Source organism: Plectropomus leopardus, chromosome 4 (assembly GCF_008729295.1).
Source record: "Plectropomus leopardus isolate mb chromosome 4, YSFRI_Pleo_2.0, whole genome shotgun sequence".
NCBI classification, from domain to species: Eukaryota; Metazoa; Chordata; class Actinopteri; order Perciformes; family Serranidae; genus Plectropomus; species Plectropomus leopardus.
In genome coordinates, this window is record NC_056466.1 from 24596036 (window position 1) to 24618594 (window position 22559).

The 22559-nt window shown below is 38.1% G+C and overlaps 1 protein-coding gene, 1 non-coding gene and 1 pseudogene across 5 annotated transcripts in view; all 3 read right to left on the reverse strand.

Annotated features, from left to right (window-relative positions):
- Nucleotide 1: 1 nt before the first annotated feature.
- LOC121942711 lies at nt 2–77 on the reverse strand (annotated as a pseudogene).
- A 675-nt stretch (nt 78–752) lies between these two features.
- On the reverse strand, nt 753–968 carry LOC121942710. The gene has a single exon (XR_006105825.1). It is a non-coding gene; the product is annotated as a small nucleolar RNA U3 (small nucleolar RNA).
- A 2488-nt stretch (nt 969–3456) lies between these two features.
- micu3a (mitochondrial calcium uptake family, member 3a) overlaps nt 3457–22559 on the reverse strand; it is a 36440-nt gene continuing 17337 nt past the window's right edge. The window contains exons 8-15 of one of the 4 annotated variants that reach the window (XM_042485824.1): nt 21780–21821; nt 17536–17631; nt 9073–9167; nt 8772–8943; nt 6513–6621; nt 6212–6369; nt 4492–4556; nt 3826–3897 (exon numbers count right to left, since the gene is read on the reverse strand). In XM_042485824.1, coding sequence (XP_042341758.1) covers nt 3891–3897; nt 4492–4556; nt 6212–6369; nt 6513–6621; nt 8772–8943; nt 9073–9167; nt 17536–17631; nt 21780–21821 — 744 coding nt within the window. In that variant the 3' untranslated portion in view covers nt 3826–3890. Of the gene's footprint in view, nt 3898–4491; nt 4557–6211; nt 6370–6512; nt 6622–8771; nt 8944–9072; nt 9168–17535; nt 17632–21779; nt 21822–22559 lie in introns of all 4 variants that reach the window. The other 3 variants (XM_042485823.1, XM_042485825.1, XM_042485827.1) reach the window with 3 other exon arrangements.

The following is a 22559-nucleotide window of genomic DNA, read 5'->3' on the forward strand; positions in this document are numbered from 1 at the left end:
GTTAGCGAGACCAAACACTTTAGAAACACATTTCTCAAGTCAGTAACTATAGAAATGATCCCTGAAAGTATAGTCTTAGTGTATCACAGTGTGGAAACAGGATGCCATTCGCAGGAAGATCATTCTCACTCATGGTTCTTCTCACATAAACCCAAAACTCTCATTGATTGGGCAGTAAACAAAGTGTCAGTAAACCACGCCAATAAGATTATAATGTAAATTGCAACTAAAGGTGCTGGTTTTAAATTTACATTCAGCTCCATAACACCCACAATGCTTTGCAAAGTGAGTCACAGATATATTCATATCAGTTCCAAATATCGGTTATCGGTCTCATTAACTACTTATAATCACTATCTGCCCTGAAAAACCAATATCTGTCAACCCCTACTATTAAGACTTATTGGACGTTACTTTATTATTTTCCTATGACATACTGCATAATAGCACTGACATTAAATGTAGGTCTTTGGAACAGAAGTATTTAAGATGTAATCATAACACAGGCCTCTACAACTTTAACTGCACATAGATGAGACTTTAATAATGGATATCAGTGAGCGGCTGTGGTGTTCAGACTCCAGTCTTGACAGGCTGCTGTGACTCCCTAAATATCTGGTGACTCTACCTTTTCTGTTACCAATAATACTTCTATTATACATACAAACCGCTACAAAGTAGTGGCAGATATGCAGCTATTGACAAGTAACTACCATTTCTATTTAAATTAGTATTTTTCACACATATTTGCTACCACTCTGATCATATTCTCTTCCTCTGTGCTCCACAAAGAAGCAAAGAACGGTCATCAATGACAGAGAGCATATGAACTGAATCATTACTCTCTATCCGCTTCACGCTCAGAAGAGAATATCACGACTCATCATCGTGGTTAGCGAGACCAAACACTTTAGAAACACATTTCACAAGTCAGTAACTATAGAAATGATCCCTGAAAGTATAGTCTTAGTGTATCACAGTGTGGAAACAGGATGCCATTCGCAGGAAGATCATTCTCACTCGTGGTTCCTCTCACATAAGCCCAAAACTCTCATCGATCGAGCAGTATACAAAGTGTCAGTAAACCACGCCAATAAGATTATCATGTAAACTGCAACTAAAGGTGCTGATTAAAAGTTTACGTTCAACTCCCAAACACCCACAATGCTTTGCGAAGTGAGCAACAGACGCGTTTTCCATATTTGTTGTTTTTAACGAACTGTACGCCTTCAAAAATGACCGAATTGGTTGGAGAATTCACAACATATCAAAAGAGACTACGTTTCGAGTATTTAAGATTGTTAAATTTGAGTTTGAACAGTTTACAACAGATGCATGCGGAGTGGTGCGTCGTTTATAGAATTCCTGACAGAATTCAATAACAAGGAAATACAGTTCCGTTTGCAACCCTAACACCAGATCCGCCGCATTTTAAGGGTTTCCAGATACGTCACCTTAAAAAGTTAAAACGTTGACAACTGACAGGCAGGCAAAATAAGTAGTTTACACCAGCTAATAGCTACATCCTGTGGAAATGTATGCAAAATCGACATTCATATTCACGGTAACATGATGCCCGTCTTCAGTTTTGCCGTTTAACCTACAGTTGTTTCCCTGCGACACACGGGGTCAGCATTTCATTAGCTAACAATTTGATCGACGAGAACTGTTAAAAACATTAGAAAATATAGTATAAACAGATAAATATTATGTCGTAAGAGTACTTTTTTTTTACGTTTAACAACAGATAACAACCATACATCCACGAAAACACGGTTGAACTTTCTGGAAAAACTAATTAGTTTTGACGTTGACGTTGGTTCAAGTTACGTCTGTCTGTCTGGAGTTTTATGACGACGCCAAATTACATTATTTTAATTTCTTCGCTTCAAAAGTTCTATAAATTACAGATAAACTGGGCAAACACACATTGTCAGAAATAAATAGAAATAAGGTCACTGCGAAAAAGAGAAAACAGACCCGATAATGTCCGTAGCCAGCATAATACTAACCAGTAACGTTAGTTAACGTTAGCACTTTCAAGCTCAGGTGTTCAACACCTTTCTCTCAATGCCTCATTAGTAACGATATTGTAACACAACTTACTGATGTAGTTAGCAGCTTCGGGACTGTAACACCCACTTTTCATTTGCTAATGAACTCAAATCACCAAAATCCAGGTGTAAAGTTAACCAGACATGTCCGTGCTCGTCGCTTAAAAACGGGTTGTGTAACGCCCTTTCGTTGCGCATGCTCAGTGAATACCACGGCTCTCGCCTGTTCTTTTAAAATAGTTTATTCACGCATGCAAAAATAATTGACCAGATATACCGACGTGACAAATACATGAATTATTGCAAACAATTTCAGAATAACTTACAATATGAGAACTACGACCCACCATTCCTCACACATCTAGACGTCTTTCAATATAGTCAATATATTTCAATATAGTCAAAATATACTCCATATTTCACACCAATACACTCAAAAAATTATACTTAATGTTTCATAATATGTTACATCATATTAAAAAAAGGCGATTAATCAGAGATAGTGCATCTAATGTAATCAACCCACACGTTTTGCAGATCTGTTACTTTTAAAGCTACACAGTGATGAATTACTTGCGGAGAAAAGTCTGGTTTGCTATGTAATATTTTTCAGATGAGAAAGGAAATGGAAAGAAGGCACCTATGTAGATATCTGTGTCTAAACATATATATTGCCATACATGCAACTAAGACACAAATCGGGTAAAGACATTAAGGATTCAGTCATGTCAAGTTTTGAAATTACAATGACAATATTACAAAATAATCTCTTTCCTTCCTTTTATGTTTTATGCCATCACATCCAGGTCAAAGCCATCCCCAGTGCTTTTGTAATATCAGGATTATATAGCATCCTAACTTTAGTGATAGTGTTTATATACTCTCTCAGTGCAATAAAAAGAAACAACTATGATGGCTAAATGAAATCAAACAAAATTTAAGTAAAGACACTACAATGAATTATGCAGCGAAATAAAAGCACACCTTCATTTAATTCTACAGTTTCAGTGTTTCACTGTAGGTTAACATATTATTCTATATTACAGCTATTTATTGTATAAGGATTATATTATCAAATAGTTTACAGTTATTTAATGACTCTTGTGCTCTTCCAGCTGTTACAGTTTGTAGTGTAGTAGTTTAACTGGGTATTCCAACTTAAAAAAAGGCATATTTTATAGCTCTGATAAATAATTGAAAACATTATTAAGTAAAAACATATGGTTGGTAGAGCTTCAAAAATGCTGTGACTTGCTTAAATATATCTATAGAATATTGTTATAAATGAAAACCTGACATTACTGGGCTGCTCAGAATAATTTAGCTAATTAACCCTTTTTAAAAATGTAATTAAAAGCAATTATATATTTACTCAAACTATAAATAATCATTAATTGCAGTTGACTGTTTTAAGGGTGGCATGCTTGGAGACTGAAGATATTTTCTAATCTAATTCTGTATCTAATTCTTCTGTTTTTTTAATACACTGTAAATAATACTTGTCATCATGTCAAGATGACTAGAAAAAACAGAACCAAAACAGGAGTGATGGTGCTCATTATGATCATACGGAGCATCAGTCAGCTGTGTGCAGGCATGCTTGTAGTTATTATCAGCTTTGGAGGTCCATTCGAGATCTGTGCTCGAGAACACAATATTGTTTACTCAGGTCACTGAGACCATTTTGATTTATTCCATCATCAGACCTCTTCCTTCATCTTTTTTCCTTCTCTCTCCTCCTCTATGGCTTCTCCTTGTAGCTCCTCCAGAGCTGGTGCACCTGTCTTCTGGCCTCAGAGCGAACACAGCCAGAGAAGGAGGTATGGTGTCGGCCCTTCACCTGGTAAACACGGAGCAAATGGAGGCATAGTCATGCTGGGGATCAGAAGTCAGACCTGTTAACTGTGTGTTACTATATCTCTGTTTTTGGATTAAAGTGTTGAAATGAGCAGTTGAGCTGTCCACACACTCTGGGTTGTCCAAAATTAAAACAATGAGGAACCTGATGTTGCAACTCTGTACAACTACTGACAGACTGTGCAATGTAGTGATCTTGCAAAGTTTACAGGAAGTACAAGTAAATGTAACCGTGACTGGAAAATGTGATGAATAAATCTAGAAATGGTATGCATTTCTTAAGGACAGGACCTCAGCTAGCAACCATTCTTTTTAAATATTCAGAAGATAGCAGGGCATTTTACTATCATGAAGTTGTTACGACCTGACTTAACTCAAATGTACCCATGCCGCTGATGCATTGCATCTGAGTCAAGACTAAAGTATAACATGAAAGTGAGAGATGTCAGAAGACATACTGTTATTGGTAAAAGTCAAATTCCAGCTAGACAGCTATACAGCTCTTGATGTGAACGATAAAAAGTAAATTAAAATAATAAACATGAACTTAATGGAACTGTCTGTTGGTGGTGGTACTTATCTGCTTGCAAGCTCCCTCTTCAGACAGGATTTAAAAGATGTGGCACGCTCCACAGATTTATAGCCCTGAGAGGTCAGTGAATAGACGTCATGGCAGAGAAAAAGATGGAAGAAGGAAGAAGGGAAAACAGGGAGAGGAGTCAGGGAAGACAAAAGAGAGAGTGGAGGGTTACAGCACAGGTTGGGGTGATGGCAGCACAGACGAGAGTGACAGAAAAAGAGAATGAGGATGCAGGCAAAGCGAAGAGAGAAAGAGAGAACACTTGTTAATGAGCCAAGACTGTGAGGCCAAGACAGCATCCAGGTCATAAAAATAACTTACATGTCACTGTTGTGAAATGTTAGTGATGTTTGCAGCATATCAGCCAAAGTGTAAGCTTGCAACAGCCTGGCATCTCATGCATGTGTTCTATGCTAAAAGCTCTGAACTGCAGTAAAGTTTCACAACACACCACCAGAGGGCAGTATCCCTCCTCGTGAACAACACTATGACATCCCTGGAGGTGATTTCCAGTTCAGTTGGAGTTTTTCATCACTTCAAGTAATTCACTGATGTTGTTACCAGCTGTTGTTAAAAGCTGTCACCCTACAGGCCCAAACTTAAAGCCCTGAAAAAAAGCACAACCATGTCAATATTTAGAAGTCTTTACATCCCCGTTTCCATTAAATCTGCTTAGGGCCTTTTATCAGCCTGTAATGAATGCTCGTACTCTAATATTTTATTCAGTTCACTGTAGTCTCTGCAGATGCCAGTAGAGATGTTACTTGTGATATTTCTAAGTCCATTTTGGCCACATTATTCATTTCCTGTAATTCTGTAATTACTTGAGAACATTTGCAGTGGCAGAGGGGCGACAATAGCGGTTGTTGTTTTAAAACCCCTTACAATGAATGGAAACAGCCTCTTAAACAGCAGGTGGTCTACTCATTATACAGGATATTCATCACTGGGAACACCTTTTGCAAAAGACACTACAAAATTGCTGCACTCATGCTGGTGGTTTTCCCCGTTTACATTATTCGCTACTGTCGACATATATGTGCAAACCTATGACTAGACAGTTCAGCAGAGGTAAAGGAAGCTTGGACTTTTTTAGGGTAAAGATGCTTTTTTTTAACATAAATGAACAGCTCCTGTGTTTCAGTGTTCAGCTGTTCTATTCCAAACAATTCTCAGAATAAAATACAATACTAAAGTATCTGGTGTAATTGTAGCGCTAATTGGATGTGGAAAAAGTATTAACTTTTGCAAACCTGGCCTGAAAGTATGTTTTTTGTTCATACTTCATAAAAACCTTTAACTATGAGTTTCAAGTTACGTGGGAGGTGATTTTATTGGATAATCTTCATTCTTCTCTTAGAATAACTTTATATCCTTTTTATATATTACCTTAATATGGAAGATGAACTGTTTTTTCGGTAATTCCTGTATGTTTCACCTTTACTGTAAGTTCATACAGTAAATCTCACTCATCTCCATGTATGACTTCTGCAGCTGACCTTGACCTCTGACCTTCATGTGGATGGAGGTGAATTTCTGTGATGGGATCAATACAATCCTGTCCTTCTTGTTGTGACTGGCTGTGATTTTGTCTCCTTTTAGTCTTTTTCTTTTTGAATATTACTTGGACTACTTATCTATAATTTAAAGGTTGAACAGTTTAAAGCCTAAGAGCTCTTTCTCTCAATCTTTCAGTTTTCCTCACACAAAAGTTCCTCACCCTGGCTCCCCTGTGCAGCCGGTCCTTCATTATTCCGATGAACTCCTTATGAGAGAGCTGGTCATCATGATCAACGTCAAAGATCTTGAAGATGGTGTGAACGAGGTGACGTGTCAGTTTTAGCCCAGTGGCCACGTACACCGCTCTTGCAAACTCATCTGGTGGAAGAGAGAGTTAAAAGCAATTCTGAAAACTTCAACTACTTGTTGAACTCTAAGCCAGAGGGAACAGCATTTCATCTGTGTGTGTAAACAGAGACCCTCGGTGCCTGTTGTCAGAGCTGCCATTGCTCTCTACCTACCTTGTCCAATGGAGCGAGATGCAAAATTGTACATCTGCATGGCGATGGCAAAGTCCTCAAGGTTGTTGAGAAACTGGAAGAACGACCTGAACTCGTCAAAGGTGATTCCCTGAAATACCAGAAAAAAACACGTGAACCAACCAAGAAAATGACTTTAGGAAGAAGTGTTGATAAAATATTGATAAAAATGTCGTTTTCTGGAGAAAGAGAAGCTTGAAAATGAGAGAAATGAGTTTTTCAGCACAGGCTGCGATTCAAAAGGACCCTGAGAGACGTGCATCCAGCATCCAATGAGGCAAATTTACTCTTTTTCTGGAAATTTAACAAACCAAAATGAAATAAAAAAAACCTCCATCTTACTCATATTATCAGTAAATAACTGAAAATAACTGAGAGATTCGATGAAATAGTCCTATTAATGACAAAAGTCATTAATGACAGGATTGTGTGTGCATGATATGGACAATTACAAACCTTCTTGCAGGGTTTCTTAACTCCAAAGTAGCTGCATACATTAATAATGCTGAAGCCATTCAACAAGTAGCCGTAACCACCCCATGCTCTTTGCTGTGAATCAAGATCAAACTCATAACGGCTAGACCGCTAGATAATCTAGAAATTCAAACAAATAAGGAAATGCAGTCTGCATACACAGATAAATAGATATAAGGCAGCCGTGTAATCCCTCATATGGAGGAAGTAAACAAAGAAGTAAACAGCAGGATAGATTGACAAATTGTAACTGCACAGGCTGTGTATCAAACGAAGCAGAGACAAACCTGCTTCTTCCACCGCATGAAAAGGAAAGAAAGGAGGGACAGAAAAAAAGTTGGGTTGCATACCGTATTTACATGCGGACCAACAGACAGAGAGACAGACAGAGAGACAGACAGAGAGACAGACCGATCGATAGATAGATAGATAGATAGATAGATAGGTAGATAACATGCTAGCTAAAAGTGCTGTCGTGTGTGTGTGTGTGTGTGTGTGTGTGTGTGTGTGTGTGTGTGTGTGTGTGTGTGTCTGTGTGTGTGTGTCTGTGTGTGTGGTCAAGTGAGACAGTGGAGCGCTGAAGTGTGGAGAGCCACAACAGCCTCGGGGAGAGACAGTGGTGGGAAATTACGGACGCTCTAGATGGCTGGAAGGCGGGAGCACCGACACAGCAGGAAGAAGAAATTAAACAGATAAAAGGTTAGAAAAGGTATCTTGTGTTGTGAGAAAAAAATGATGATTAACCTGAGGTGCATACAACAAAGAGGACCCTTTTAAGTTTGAACTGCTTATCACTTTGACATGTTTATGGGAGCCTTTAATTCCCATTAGGCAGTACAGGTGCCTAGTAAGATGAATGGGGAAACACAGTGGATGGTCATCATTGTTAATATCACTATCTTTAAAACTACAGCATACATTGTCATGTTCACCTGGAAAGCTTTACAGCTACAGTAGAAGCAGTCATCTATTAAATCTTACATAAAATCTATACAGACCATAGCCCCATCCACAGGAACTATTATTACCTGGGGACCTCGTGTAATTTGGAATCATTGCAAAGGTCATCTGTGATTCTAATCCCGATCATGCGATTCTGCCATGCCCGTAATTTGTTCAGAACAAATTCTATTGAAAATTTTCTACCACATTTTGCCAAACTCAAAGGTTTAATAATATGAATCAGTGTCTCTTTCCTTCCTCTTTCCCAGAGGTCCTGCTGGCAATTGTAAATGAAAGTTCTGACATAATTTTGAGTGTAAAATAGTAATCTGAAAAGATGATGATGAAACGTAACACTGTGGCACATTTTCAGGAGTCACACAAATACAGTTCGATTTTCTTAAACCCATATACATATATATTAAAAAAAGAGTGAAAAGAAAATGACTGTGTGCACAACATCTGGGGGGTATGTCAGTTAAATAAAGACATTGCTTATCACATGCAAATGTGCTGCATCACATCAGGTCCCCTCGTAATCCCGTGTGAATGGGGCTCATCGCTCTACCACAGAACTGCAACTTCTGTCACTATTCTCATGTAATGGTTTTCAGTTGTCAGATAAGGATAGATATCTATACATTTAAAATATTATCCAACATTATCTAAACAAGCAGAAACACAAAGACGTTACATTATATTGTACTGACACATCCACGAAAAATGTGAACGTGACCTCATCAAAACAGCTGAAAATATTATTTTCTGTCAATTTGTCTGTGTTCCTGTCTCAATAAAGAACTTCTCACATATTAGATACCGTACCTTCTCATCAGGTATACACTGGCGCACATTGTCCAGGTAGGCACTGATGTTCTCCACGTTGGTGAAGCGAAGCAGGATTTTGGCAAAGTCTTCCTCACTGATGGTGGTCATCCCTTTAGAATAAGTCAGAAACTCAATTTCCAACACCTCTGTTTGAAGGTTATCCATAAACCTAAAAAAAACCAAGGAAGGGAAAGGAGAAGCTTTACCAAAAGAGGCATGTTACTATATTGCGATTTGGTAAAAATTGTTTACAACATGAGCACAAATGTAATGCTGCCATCTATATATTTATTAGTACCTGTAAAAGTCATCAAATGTAAGCTCGGCCTTCCCTTTCTTCCCGAAAAAATGGACCAACAGGGTGGTGTCAATCGTGATACTCTCATCTGCTCGCTATGAATCATCAGAGAGGAAAAGAGCAAAAGAGAGGATCAATGAGTGACTAATCGATAATCAGAAAGCTTTGTGATTGGAGGAGAAGCAGAGGGCAGCAGGACGAGTCCATCATCAATCCAACATGGCAACTGTGGTGCCAGGCCAGCAGGAAGCAGGTTTCTGCTGCACGTGTGCAGAACGAGCGCCAGATGAGCGACAACAAACTGTCAAACAAACAGATCAGCTCTGACAGTCAGCAGCCACCATGACATCAAACATACCAGTCTAGGCAGCAATGGTGTTTAAAGGGAAAGTTCAGATTTTCTGAAGTGGGGTTGTATGGGGTACTTATCCATAGACAGTATGTAACATACAAAAGCAGACTGGAGTCCGACATGGAACCTAAGCAATCTACTGATGTGGATGTCAGCAACAAAACGTATCTCCCCTAAAAAAGTCACACCTATAAATTCAATATCAGTTTTAGTGTACACTATATTGACTTTTTTTTTTTTTACCACTTTACCTTAATGTGAGACAGTGATTTACAAAGGGAGAATTAAGCAGTAATATCACTCTCTTCAAAGCCAGACTCCATTCAGAAAAAACAGTCATTTAACATATCTGAACACAGGAGTTGCTGGTCAACCACTGCCTCAATCAGTTAGTTTGTTTTTGTCATTGTGTGACTTTGGCATTTAAAGGTTTAGTGTGGATTTACCAAAGTCACACAATAACACACACAAACTAAGTGATCGAAGCAGCGGTAGACCAGCAACTCCTGTGTTCAGCAAGCTATAATTGCAGTTTTTTTGTCAGTGGAGCCTGAAGGCTTTGACAAGAGCATATATGGGGAACTGAGGCTGTCTGATGGAAAACTTTAAGTTTTAAAAAATCTCTCAGTACAGCATACATTTAAACTGATAATATTTTATTTTAGGCGGGACATTTTTAAGTGGCTAAATACATTTTGTTTCTGACCCCTCAAAAACATTACATTGCTTAGCTTCAATGTCAGAGTCCAGCCTGCTTCTCCAAACTGGGGGCGTGCCGACTGATAACTGCTGTATGTGACACACTGACTATGGATAAATACCCCGTACAACCTCATTTAAAAAATCCAAACTACCAGTATGCCTTTAAGTTTAACCTCTTATATGGGATACGTATCAATTTAATACATAACAGACAGATTTACGACAATGCCACCATGATGGCACAATCATACATGGTGGAAACATCTTGCTTTAAAAGCTTTCAGTATGATAGAGAATGTGCAGAACAGGTAAAATGGATGTAAAGGTTTCCATCAATTTTAATTCTAACAGTCAAGATCATCCTTATCACTGCTTTTTGAAAGCAAAGAGAGAAAATAAAATGAGAGGTATGGAGCTATTTTCCTCCATGCTGCCTAGACTGACAATAAGTGTTGCTGCAGCAGTATGAAACACAAACCACAACTGGCCAGGTGAAGACACAGGAAGTGCTCAAAGCAGAACACACAAAGGCACAGTGACACATGAAAAACAGAATCATGCAAATAATCATTAAGCCAGGGCAAGGAGGGAGGGGGATGTGGGTCAGAAAGACCTTAGTAGGAAGAAAGAGAAAAAAAAGTTGACGGAGAGAGGTGAGAGAAAGACATATGAGACATGTGGAAGAACAACGAAGGACGAGACAGACAAAGACATAACACTAAGCTGCCAAACAGACACAGAGACATTAAAGCCGCCACATCCCATGCACTTCTCTGCAAATGCCACACTGAGACACCCAAACAAATCCTTAAATCACAAACAACAGCAGCACAGAAGGAAACCCACAGAAGCCCATATGCAGAGAGTGTGAGTCGATTCCACCTTTTTCCGACAATGTGCGAGAATCACAGTGTCCTACTGGCAACTTTCCATGTTTATTTCTTTTTTTTCACTCTGTTTAAATATTGTTCAATATTAAACCATTCTGACTTTCCTTCTCTGTTTTCAAGTGTGTCTTTTCTAAATTATCCTTTGCAATCCATTCAACAGGCTTTGGGATGCTTGTTGTGTTTTCCTGTGCTATAATCCGCTGCCTAACATTTTCTAAATCTCTAATAAAAACAAGGTGACAAGTGCATTTTATGAGCTTTTAATAAAACGGTGCCTGAAGTTTGTATTTCACTGTGTACCAGTGTTTATGCTCCCTAACATTTCATCCCAGAAAAAGGTGACTGTGCTTTGGAGCAGCTCCAGAAAAGACTCAGCCAGCATCAGTGCAGAAAGAGAGGATGTCAAACGCCCATCTGTGTCTCTCTCTCCCTGCCATGCCCCACCCAGCCAACCCCCCCGTCCAATCCACAGCCATGCTGAGGTTTATGTGCACACATAAGATCCTGTGGAATCTCATGTCCTACTAAAGAGGGAGAGCATTAATGCCATTCCCATCATCATCATCATAACATAATTATCATCATCACTACCAGGATGCCATTCGTGGTTCTACCTCAAGAGTAAAATCCTAAAATCCCACGTAGGACAAGAAGAAAATGTCAAACAAGATGGCAAATGTTTACAAAAGGCAAACGACACAGAGTCACATCTTTTAAAGACGTCGTTGTGTTGTTTGTTGTGACATAAAATAAGTATTCATTCGATCAAAAATGAGTAAATGACTGTAGCTGAGGTGCAGCGGGTAATGATGGAGAGAAAACTGATCATTTTGATCTCGGTGAGATCACTTGAGAACCAAGTTAATACTGTTTAGTGTTCATGTTACATTCTAAAGAAATTTCAAACTTAATTTTAGTCAAAATGAAAATTGGGTTGATGATATTTTTTATGTCTAACCAGGTTAGAATTTCATGTTGTGTGGACGTTAATATTATGACACTGAGCAGACTTTGAGTTTTGTTCTCCATACCTTAGGACTAAGGTCCACATTGGATTTTACTCTATAACACAACTTGAAACCAAAAAAATACCTTTGCATTCGTCATCAGTATTCTACGTCAAATTGATGTAGGCATTAGGTTCTACATACATCCAGACGATAAACACACAGGAGCTGGACAAGAATCATGCAAGAGATGCAAAAGTCTGCACACTAGACTTTGCTCCCATAAATATTTAATTGATTTTCCACCAAGAGAACGTTTTGAGCTTCATGGTCTTTATCAGGCATTAGATGTCTTGAAAAATAATTTTTCACAACATAATTCAAGCAAATATCGATATCTAATAGCCATGGTGGCCACCTGGGACAGATCAGTGGTTCCCCCTTTTTGTCTTGTAACCCTTAAAAATAACTTTGACTTTTCAGAGAACCGAAGAGATAAAACTGTCAAGAAAGATAAATGACTGAAAAATAAAAAACAATGTTATGGGCAGCAAAATGTTTTGATGTTCTTCTTTCCTCACTTGTTGAAGGTTAGCAAACACTGGGTTAGTAAACTAAAAGCTTCACTGGCAAAAGCCAATATTATAGTCATTCAAAGCAGTTAGCCAAATCACATTATGGAGCTCAGTTTTGGGTACTTATGGACACAGATAAACCCTAGTAATATTCTTATTAATCAAATTCTACACAAAATGCCTTGAAGTAGATCCCTCTGTAATGGCTACAGATTGGTAACTCACTGAATAAAAATGTCTTCTGGGAAACCAACATTAAAAGTAAATCCTCTTTTAAGACCAACAGCACTAGTTTGTCTCCCCGACATTTAGTCTGTTTCTGATTCACCTTGTGGTCTGGTCTTTGAGTCTTTGATTAGATGAAGGGTACCTTCCTTCATCTAAACACAGCCAAACTGAAACAATTACAGACTTATCATTTCAGTGTCTTGTTTTCTGTGTCTCACTTATGATTACGGACAAACAGGACAAGAATATGTTTGCTCTTTTATCTTTTAACTGACACAATACTGATGTCTTTATGACACATGAGCTGTTCATACAACTAGATAGCATCCAGGTGGTGTGTCTCTGCACCTCTTCCCTTCTTTTGCCATTTCCCTCCTATTCTTTCCATAATCTCCGCTTGTTTTGCTCTTCCAGTGATAGAAGACTAATGACAATTGTTTGGTTCATCTTTTGTATATGGATATATGTGATTGAGGAATTCATAATTAATGCTGTTGAGGTGACAAATCAGTTGTCCCCAGGAGGTCTAAATGTTAATAATTAACCGTGAATGCATTATGGGAAATCAGTTAAATCAATTTGATCAATTATGGAGCCAAAGGTGGTCATCTCCATTTTGTGCTATGGACCAACAGTTCTATCTCCCTATATCACTACTAAAGAAATGTCAAAAATGATTGTTAAAACTCTGTTAACTGTTCTTTTTGTGTCCTTTCATGGCAGCAGAACAAACTTTAAGATTGACACTATCGCCTAAAAAGTTATCATGGTTAACTTACATTTGGAGTAGTTGTTTCTGAACACCACTAATTAAACTCCTTTGAGCTGTGTTTTTGTTCTCCCGCAACTCCTATGGGAAATATCTGCTTCTTTAGTGGCTAAATGCTCCACTATGTTTACTGTTGAGTTGCTAGGTCTGCTGTTTGTAGCTGGGCAGGTAGTGTTCACTCAGTTTGTCTGAGCTTTTTCACTACCCCCCCCTTTACACTGTATGTTCAAGATGGAAATTTGAAGAAAAGGTTTTCGTCACTGCATAGAATTTTTTTGGGTCTCCCTTAATACCAGTGTAAGAAATACTGATGTCAATTTGAACCCCTTTAAGAACTCACAGTATCAGTCTAATGTCGGAGAAGACGTAATGCCAAACTGATCATAACAAGCTTATCATTCCTGGAAGTGTGGCAGCACCGGTGTGAGCTCATCATCTCAGTGAAGACGTCATAGTTACCACGCCCACACGGCACGAGCCAACACCTGGTGTATCCACGTGTCTATTTGTCTGTGTGTGTGTGTGTGTGTGTGTGTGTGTGTGTGTGTGAGAGAGAGAGAGCTCAGAGAGACTTTGATCATGAAGCTGAAGGTAAAAACAGTAATTACTGATGTAAACACTAAACAGTCTTCCTCGCCCTCCCTATCTGTGAGTAATACCTTGGAGGAAGAGCTCATTGTCGTTCTTTAGTCAAGTCAGTCAGCCTGTCAGTCAGTCACACCTTCCAGGATAAAAAAAAACAGTGAACCCCCAACTTGTTCTTCTTTCTCCCTGCACCCCCCCCACCTTCACTATCTTCCTTTTTCTTCTCTCTCTTATCACTTATTTCCCTCTTATCCTGCCGCTGCTCTGATTTCCTTTCTCCTCATGCTACCCGTCAGTACCTCCTTCACCTGACAAACAGAGGTGATTCGCTGTTTCCTTCCCTCCCCTCTTCTCAGCCTGTCAGTCAGTCCCTCCTTCTCCAGACAAAAGCAAAGAGGTATAATGGTGACTAATCTGTTGAGTAAACACATCTTTCTCTAAATACAACCTGCTTCTTTCTTTTCGCCTAGATGTGTTTCCCGAACATCTTCTCCCCCCACCCACTTTGTTCCTCCACAATTGTTCTCTCTGCTGACCTGTGTCATCTCCTTTGGGCCTCTCTCACCTGTTTGTTGTCTCTCTGATTTTATCTCCTCTGCTTTTTTTTTCCACCCACAGGTTTTCTAATTATCTGATCTGTTGTTCTTCGAGATTTGTAACAATTCAAACATTTTATTTCTTTTTAATTTATCCTTTTTTAAAAAAAATGTGTTCCCATTTCTCATTATTTTGGTTATTTTTTATGTTTTATTCACCAACACTTTTAATGTCCTTGTTTGTCTTCCTTTTATTTTCCTCCCCCTTCATCCTCCCCCCTGTCTGATTTGTCTGTTCTGTCCGTCTGACATCCCGGCAGATGAAAGGCTGCTCGGTGTAAATACAAGGTCAGTCCCATTACCCTCCACTGTCATTATCTCCACCTCAGCTTCCGCTGCCACCACAGCACACAGCCTGTCATTAGTCACTTAGCTCGCTAGCACTGTTAGCTGTTATTAATCATTACCAGCAGCTTCACCTTGTGTCAGACATATCGGGAAGACAATTTGAGCTAAGCACGAACCAGCCAATGCAAAAACTACCATAATGTGAGATTCTGCAGATAGAAAGCATTTTTACCTGAGCAAAATATGTTTGATTTTAGTCCAATTTATCTGTTTTCCATAGATTTTTAGCCATGCTATGAGCGGTTGGGGAATAACTATTTACATGTAACTAGTTGAAAGTAATTAAATTACACGTAACTGTAATGAGTTACAGTTACAGGAGAAAATATGTAATAAATTACAGTACTAATCAAAATCTTGGTGATTACAAAGGGGTTACATATGAGAAAAATATTATCAGTAAAAAGTTTTTTTATGTTGAATAAAACATTCTTTACTTTTCTTTACATCTGTTTGCCTGCTTTTGGTATATTTTTGAACAACACAGGTCAGAAAAGCTGTTGAAACTAATTTAGTGCACTTAATTGCCCTGTTTAAAACACCTGCTTGAAAAGTAATCAAAAAGTCATCAAATATAATAAGTTACATTACTTTGATGAAGTAACAAAAATAGTTGTGTAAGTTATTACATTTTTAACAGGATAACTAGTCATCTGTAACCTATTATATGTTAAAAGTAACCTTCCCAATACTGACTATAGGGCCACAGATTTAGAGACGGCAATTTCGGACTGTTGGTTTGTTGGTCCACCACTTTGGTCCAGACTGAAATATCTCAACAACTATCAGATGAATTGTGATTAAAAAATGTTTCATCCAGATATCAATGGTTCCTAGAGGATGAATCCTACCAAATCTGATAACGCCTAACGACATCCATAATCCACAAAATGAACTGTAATAACATTAATGATCCCCTTACTTTATATATTTCTACCTATTCTGATCAAAATTCAATTTGTCCAAAACTGATTTATAACTATATAACTAAAAAACTAATGACATTTGCATTGGCCACAGCTGTAAACACTGTGTTTAGTGCTAATTAGCGAATGTTCTGACATGCAAGATATGTTCAACATTTTACCCACTTAACATAAACATGTTAGCATTATCATTGTTAGCGTGTTAGCATGCTAACATTAAAATTAGCTCAAAGTAGCCTAGGCCTACTGCTACTCCTATTTATAGCATCACAGAGCCATTAGCACAGTTGTAGACTCTTAGTATTGTATTACTATTAATTCTGTCCAAAATGTTTGATATATAGCATTGGAGATGTCTAGTCTCGGAAGGAGAAGCTTTTGGGGATTGTTAGAGAGTATCAGTATCCTGCTAGCCACAGGTAGCAGAGATGTAGTACATAGTAAATAACAGCAAAAGACCGCTGTACTCAAATTACTTATACATTCTACGTAATGACCAGGGTTTTTGTATGTGCTCTGCAGTCGGCCTTCTTATTCAGTTATTATACCAGTGTCATTAAACATGTTGTGGTGTAAACTGAGAATGATTTGACACCAAAGCTACAACACTAGCCACAACACAGCACAGATTACAAGGCACAGATACACATACAAAAGCATAACGAAGAGACCAAATGACAGAAGGCAGGTGAGAAACAGAACAAGTTATCAGAATACGAACATTATTATATCTATCAACTACCATTACTGGATCGATGCTGTCACACCAGTACAACAAATACAAATATTTAGTAATCTACAAGAACAAATATGAAGAAGTTCTTCATATTTGTTCATCAGGAAAGGGTGACAATGAAATGGGGAAGACATTTCAAACATTTGGAGAAGCCTTGAGTTATCCCAAGAAAGAAATATTTTCCCACAACTTCCTCTCAGTTTTAAAACAGACCAGTTTGATGAACATATTGGGTTTAGCGTGAGGAGTTCAGAGCTCCTCCAAACAGAAATGATTTTATGAGGGGAAAGGGAATAGAGGAATAACAGTGGTTTCTATACCCTACCCAGATTTGTAAAACAGTGAAGTAAACTAAAAATTATATATAAAATAATAATTGGGAAAGAAAGGAAGAAAGAGAAATGCAGAGTAAATCTTTGTAAATGATCAGTATCATGCAAAACCAGAATAAAAGCATCGGGTTTGATCACAACTTTATACAACAAGCCAATTGTAGCACATATTTTTGGTCCTTTCTTCTGTTTTAGCCATGAGAAGAATTAATAACATATATATAATTAATAATTAATAACATATAATAACAAGAATCAGTTGAGTAATTAGGCATGTTTGCACCAGATGTCAAGGCCTTCCAAGCTTTTATTTTGAAGGTAAACATTTCTGGTGTTATTCTGGCGTGATGCAGCTACATTATTTTAGTTCTATGGGACTGGTCAGAGGATCAGATTGAACTACAGGGAACTAAAGAGGAGGAGTGAAGGATGAAGAATGAAGGGATGAAGGGACAGAGGACAGATGGGTCTGTGTACCTCCGCCAGGTCAGAAAAGAGGACTTGACTGGCGCTTCGCCTCAGAACGTCCCAGTAACTCCGCGCCACAAACTCCTGACTGTCTTTTTTTAGCACCTGTAGGAGTGGCCAAGCAGGACCAGGGTCAGTTCACCTACAACTCAACCACTTCAGGAAGTTTACTTCAGCTACCAATATTCAGATCTCAGTATATGCAAACAAATATGTGAAGTTGATTTTCGGAAGTTTTTTTTTTTTTAAAATCACGACATTTGAGATATATACATCATATGTTATTCATATCAGGTATTTACTTAGTTACCAGCTTTCAGTCATCACAGCCTCCTGCATTTTCACCAGTTTAACCGTGTTTTAAGTTATCTGTCATTTGCCATTTGCCACTGCTTATCTATCTATCTATCTATCTATCTATCTATCTATCTAATGCTTATTAGGAAAAAATGATAATACAAGTAGATACATTTATTTAAATGTTTGCAATTCATGTTCTGTCACTGATATAAAACTAATATCCATTTTTTATATCTAATTTAATTGTAAATTCAACCCATCCACTGTAATAAAAACTATGCATAAAATCTTATTGTCAAACAAAACAGGAGAGGAAGGGACAGATTTAGACAAACACCTGGTTTACAAAAAAACGGCTAAGACTTTTATATCTAAATCACTAAAGAAGCTACTATTCTTTGCCTTTGTGCTGAATAAACAACGAACACAAGCAAAATTTGTAGGAAAAAAATAAAAATGTTGCATATCTTATTGATATCTGAAGCAAATACACCATTCTTCCACCCAAAAACAAAGTATGTGAAATCAGCCTTGCATCTCTCTGTTCCAAACGACCCCCCCCCCCCAAAAGAAGAGCTGCGTCTGTTAGAGTGTATTCTGTTTTTACAAAAGACAACCACAGTGCTGAGCTCATGACCACCCACCTTGTCTATCTCTCCAGGGAGAACGCAGCAGCGGCCATTTTAACATGACCCTGCACCGCTCTTAACTTCACAGTGACAATGCAGCTATCCATCACAGCACTGACAGGACAAGGAGTGTCTGTGTGTGTGTGTGTGTGTGTGTGTGTGTGAGTGAGAAAGAAAGAAAGAACGCTCATAGTTTGAATAGAGAGTGGTGGCTGGAAGCCTACAGTTACTGCTCAGTACACATCGTGCTGACAGTTTAGCTGCACTGTACTTCATCACCATTAGTAAATATTCATTACCACTCAGGATGGGCAGTGGTTGCTACTGTATATTATATTATGTAAATTAGGTGCAAATAAGGACCTTAAAGTTTTTTTCTCTGTACAACACAAGGCTATTGGGTATTCCAGTGTTAAATTCTACGATTATCATGTTGATTTTTCCTTAAATGTGATTAATAAGTAAATCTGCAATGGAGGTTTTCTTTACAGTAATAATCTCGAAGATTTTCATTCAAAAGACTGTCTGTGATGTCACTTTCTATCACCGAACAAGGTGACAGGGTGGTGATTAAGCCCTTGGTTCACTGGTCGAAGTAGTCCAATGTCGATGGTGACGTACGCAAAAATAAAGAAAGCTAAATTAAGTAACTGCTAATGCAAACTGAACATTTCCTACTGCTGTAGCTTCACATTAAAATAATTGAAATGTTAAATCATGACTCTTGACTTTGATTGTGAAATAGTCACTGGACATGCAATGCGTTTGTCAGTGAGGTTAGCTAGTATTAGTAGTATTCATCAAATGCGCGTTCACAGAACAAGACAATGGTTATTTTTGGCATTTTTTGACAGCGGATCAGTTTGAAATATTAAAACAAACAATAATGATACAAGAAGGAGTAGCCACGGTGAGCCGTTAAATGAGGAGCAGCAGGCGACAGGCTGCACACCTCCATCTTAGCAAGGTAACTAACTCCTTTCACTGTGCGCTGCTGTGTGCAGAATTATGCTGTGTGTAAAATAACATCACAGTTGCTCACAGAATGATGGAAAAAGGCCTGACGTAAGTGCCTGACTTCTGTATCAGCTCTGTGTTGTCGTACTAAACCACATTTTTTGTCACAACCAGTAACCACATATCTCGCCAAATGAACTAGGAATGAAATCTTCGAGATTGGCACTTTAACAGAAATTTAACAAGACAGGTATAAAAAAATCGTTCTCTTGAATGAAAATGTTAAATTTTGTGTCATACCACTCAGCAGACAAATGTTACCTGTTTGCTTTATTTGAGTGTGAATGTGCTCCCATATCAGGAACTTTCTGTCTGTCGCCTAGACTTCCCTCAGAAAAAAATCTCCTCTTCTCTCTGTGTGTTAACAAAAACCCCAACGGGAACACACACTGCCAAACAAACAGCACGTGTCCTGAAACAGTCGAAAACGGACAGTGTCTGATTGTGTTTAGAGCTTTAGAGTGTCTCAAGTCATTCCAAATCACATCACTCTCTTTTTGTAAGAGTTCATCTCGCCTGACCCCTTAAATCTATTACTCCTCTGCTGCCACCCCACTCTCCATTCATCCCAGCTTCTGCCATCATCCCTCGATCAATCACCCAGCTGACCTGACAGATGGACACTCTGTCTTGAAGGAAGTATCTCTCTCTCTATCCTGCTTATTCTTCCCATCCATTCATCCTTTCAAGAAGTCTACTGTGTACATTTTGCTGACAACAGAGGATCAGGTGGACTGGGTCAGGGTTAAGGCTTTTTTAAAGACCTGGTCAGGACACAAAAGTGTGTGACGGTGGCATAAAACAGAGTGCTCTAAGTATCCCAACATAATTGACATTTAAGTGCAGAAAAACCTACCACAGCGACTGTAACATAAGACACAGAGTCCAAACAAAACAGGGGGAATCTTACTGTTTCACCCAGAGTCCCAGCAGGTTATAAAAGAAGCGTTGGATTATGAGATTCATTATTTGTAGAATCTGTCAATGAATGAAACTTATAACCTGTAACATGTCCCATTCCATATTCCTAATAATGTCTTTTCAAATACCCCCCTCTATCCATTGGCTGTATTCAATTTCTGTACCATATAACTAAACTCTGACAGAGGCAGCATTATAATTCTTGTGTAAATTGTGATATTTAAAAGGTTGAAGTTAAATTTAAGGAACAGTGCAACATTTTCAGAAACACTCTGAATGCCTCCTTGCTAAAATTTAAATGAAAAACTGATACCATTCTTGTTTCTATACAGTAAATATGAAGCTAGAACCAGGTGCTGATTAGCTTAGCATAAAGACTGGAAGCAGTTGGGAAACAGCTAGCCTTGCTCTGTATGAAGTAACAAATCAGAATAAGTTTAGGTGTAGTGGCTTCAGTTGCAGAGTTTTCAGAGTTTTATTTTATTCACTATTATACATCTTTATATTTTAATTAATCTAGTACGCTACCAATATGTATTTGCAATATTAATAATTTCTATTTACTTGGCATCACTGTATCAATACAATATTGCCACATAAAATACTAATACTATGCTGAATCAATTTTTTCGCCCAACCCTATCCACCACCCCACCCTGTTCTCCTTATGCAGACTTTTGCTCTTTATACTAATTCCTTCATTAACGCTAATCAGCACACTGTTCACATGTCTTCAGCCCTTCCCATCACATGGAGTACATCCAAATTACTGGCTCATGATTACTTTGGTTTCATACAAATTGTGGTGTATTATTTTTCACAGGAGTATGTACAAACTGCGTCTGGTCTGGTCTTTATGCTAATCTACCAGACTGCTGGTTATGGCCTTATATTCAATGGACAGATATAAGGGAGGTACTGATCTTCTGACCTAACTCTTGGCAAAAAAGCAAATAAGTGTAATTGAAAAATGTTGAACTATTCCTTTAATCATATTTACCAATATTGAGAAATGCAATCTAAGATCAAAATGTTCTGTCCAGTGAAACATTTAAATGCAAAAACGGATAGAAAAAATCTAAAACAATAATGAAACTGATCTGTAATCAGTAGACCACCGAGTTCAGAGGGGGTTATAGATATTCTGCAATATTGTTTGTAAAATATCTGTCCACCATAACTGATTAATCATTTAAAAGTCCCCACTGTGGTTTTATTATTATCTTAATACAATTCACACACTGCCTTCTTTTTCAAATTACACCTTGTAATGTGTAATCTAGCTGACAGAAACAGCTGGCTCTCTGTTAATCCTCACATCCATTTCTTTAACCATCTACAGAAGAGCAGAAAGAAGACTAAGGGGTTACAGTTTTGGATACATACGCTGTTCATGGGGGCAACCTGATATCCATAGAGCTGCATACTCTGACACACAGAGAGAGAGACACGAGGAAGAAAAAGAGGAGGACAGAGCATGCAGTCAGAGAGGAGAGAAGGTAAAAGACATGTTAGTACATGCAGAGAGGCTGCGGATACGCTCTGCAGAGGGATGTGTCGTTTTCAACACATCTGTGATTGTATTTTAGAAGAACACGCACTTTGCATTACAACACTGTGCACTGCGCTTCCAAGAAATGCATTACTTATTGTTTTCTTTAACTAAAATTAAATGTTACTGATAGCACTTCCTGTGAACTGCAAGATTAACTGGGACAGATTAGCCAGACACCCGATTAATTAATAACATTCTAATTCCCAAAAAATGATATGATATCTGCCCATATTCATATTTTATATTAACACATAACACAAAGCAACACCCTTGATAAGGCTCCCGTAAATTTCTTTTTTTAAAGAATCGTGACAAAGATTTCTAATGCCAGAGCAGCCCATGTAAAAAAAAAACTCTCTGTAATGGCATCACTGTTTGTAAATTACCTTTACGAATCTTTACTTGAATGTTGTGATACTTCAAACATATGCTATATGCCAGCATTGACATTCCTGTAAAAATCTAATATTTATCCATTCTGACTGATTCATCATTTGGTTCTAAGTCTGCATGCAGTCTTTATAGATTTTTAAGTTTAAACCTACATTTTACAATTATCCATCAAGCCTGCAGATAAAAACCTAAAAAGCAAAATTCAGTGCAGTAAAGCA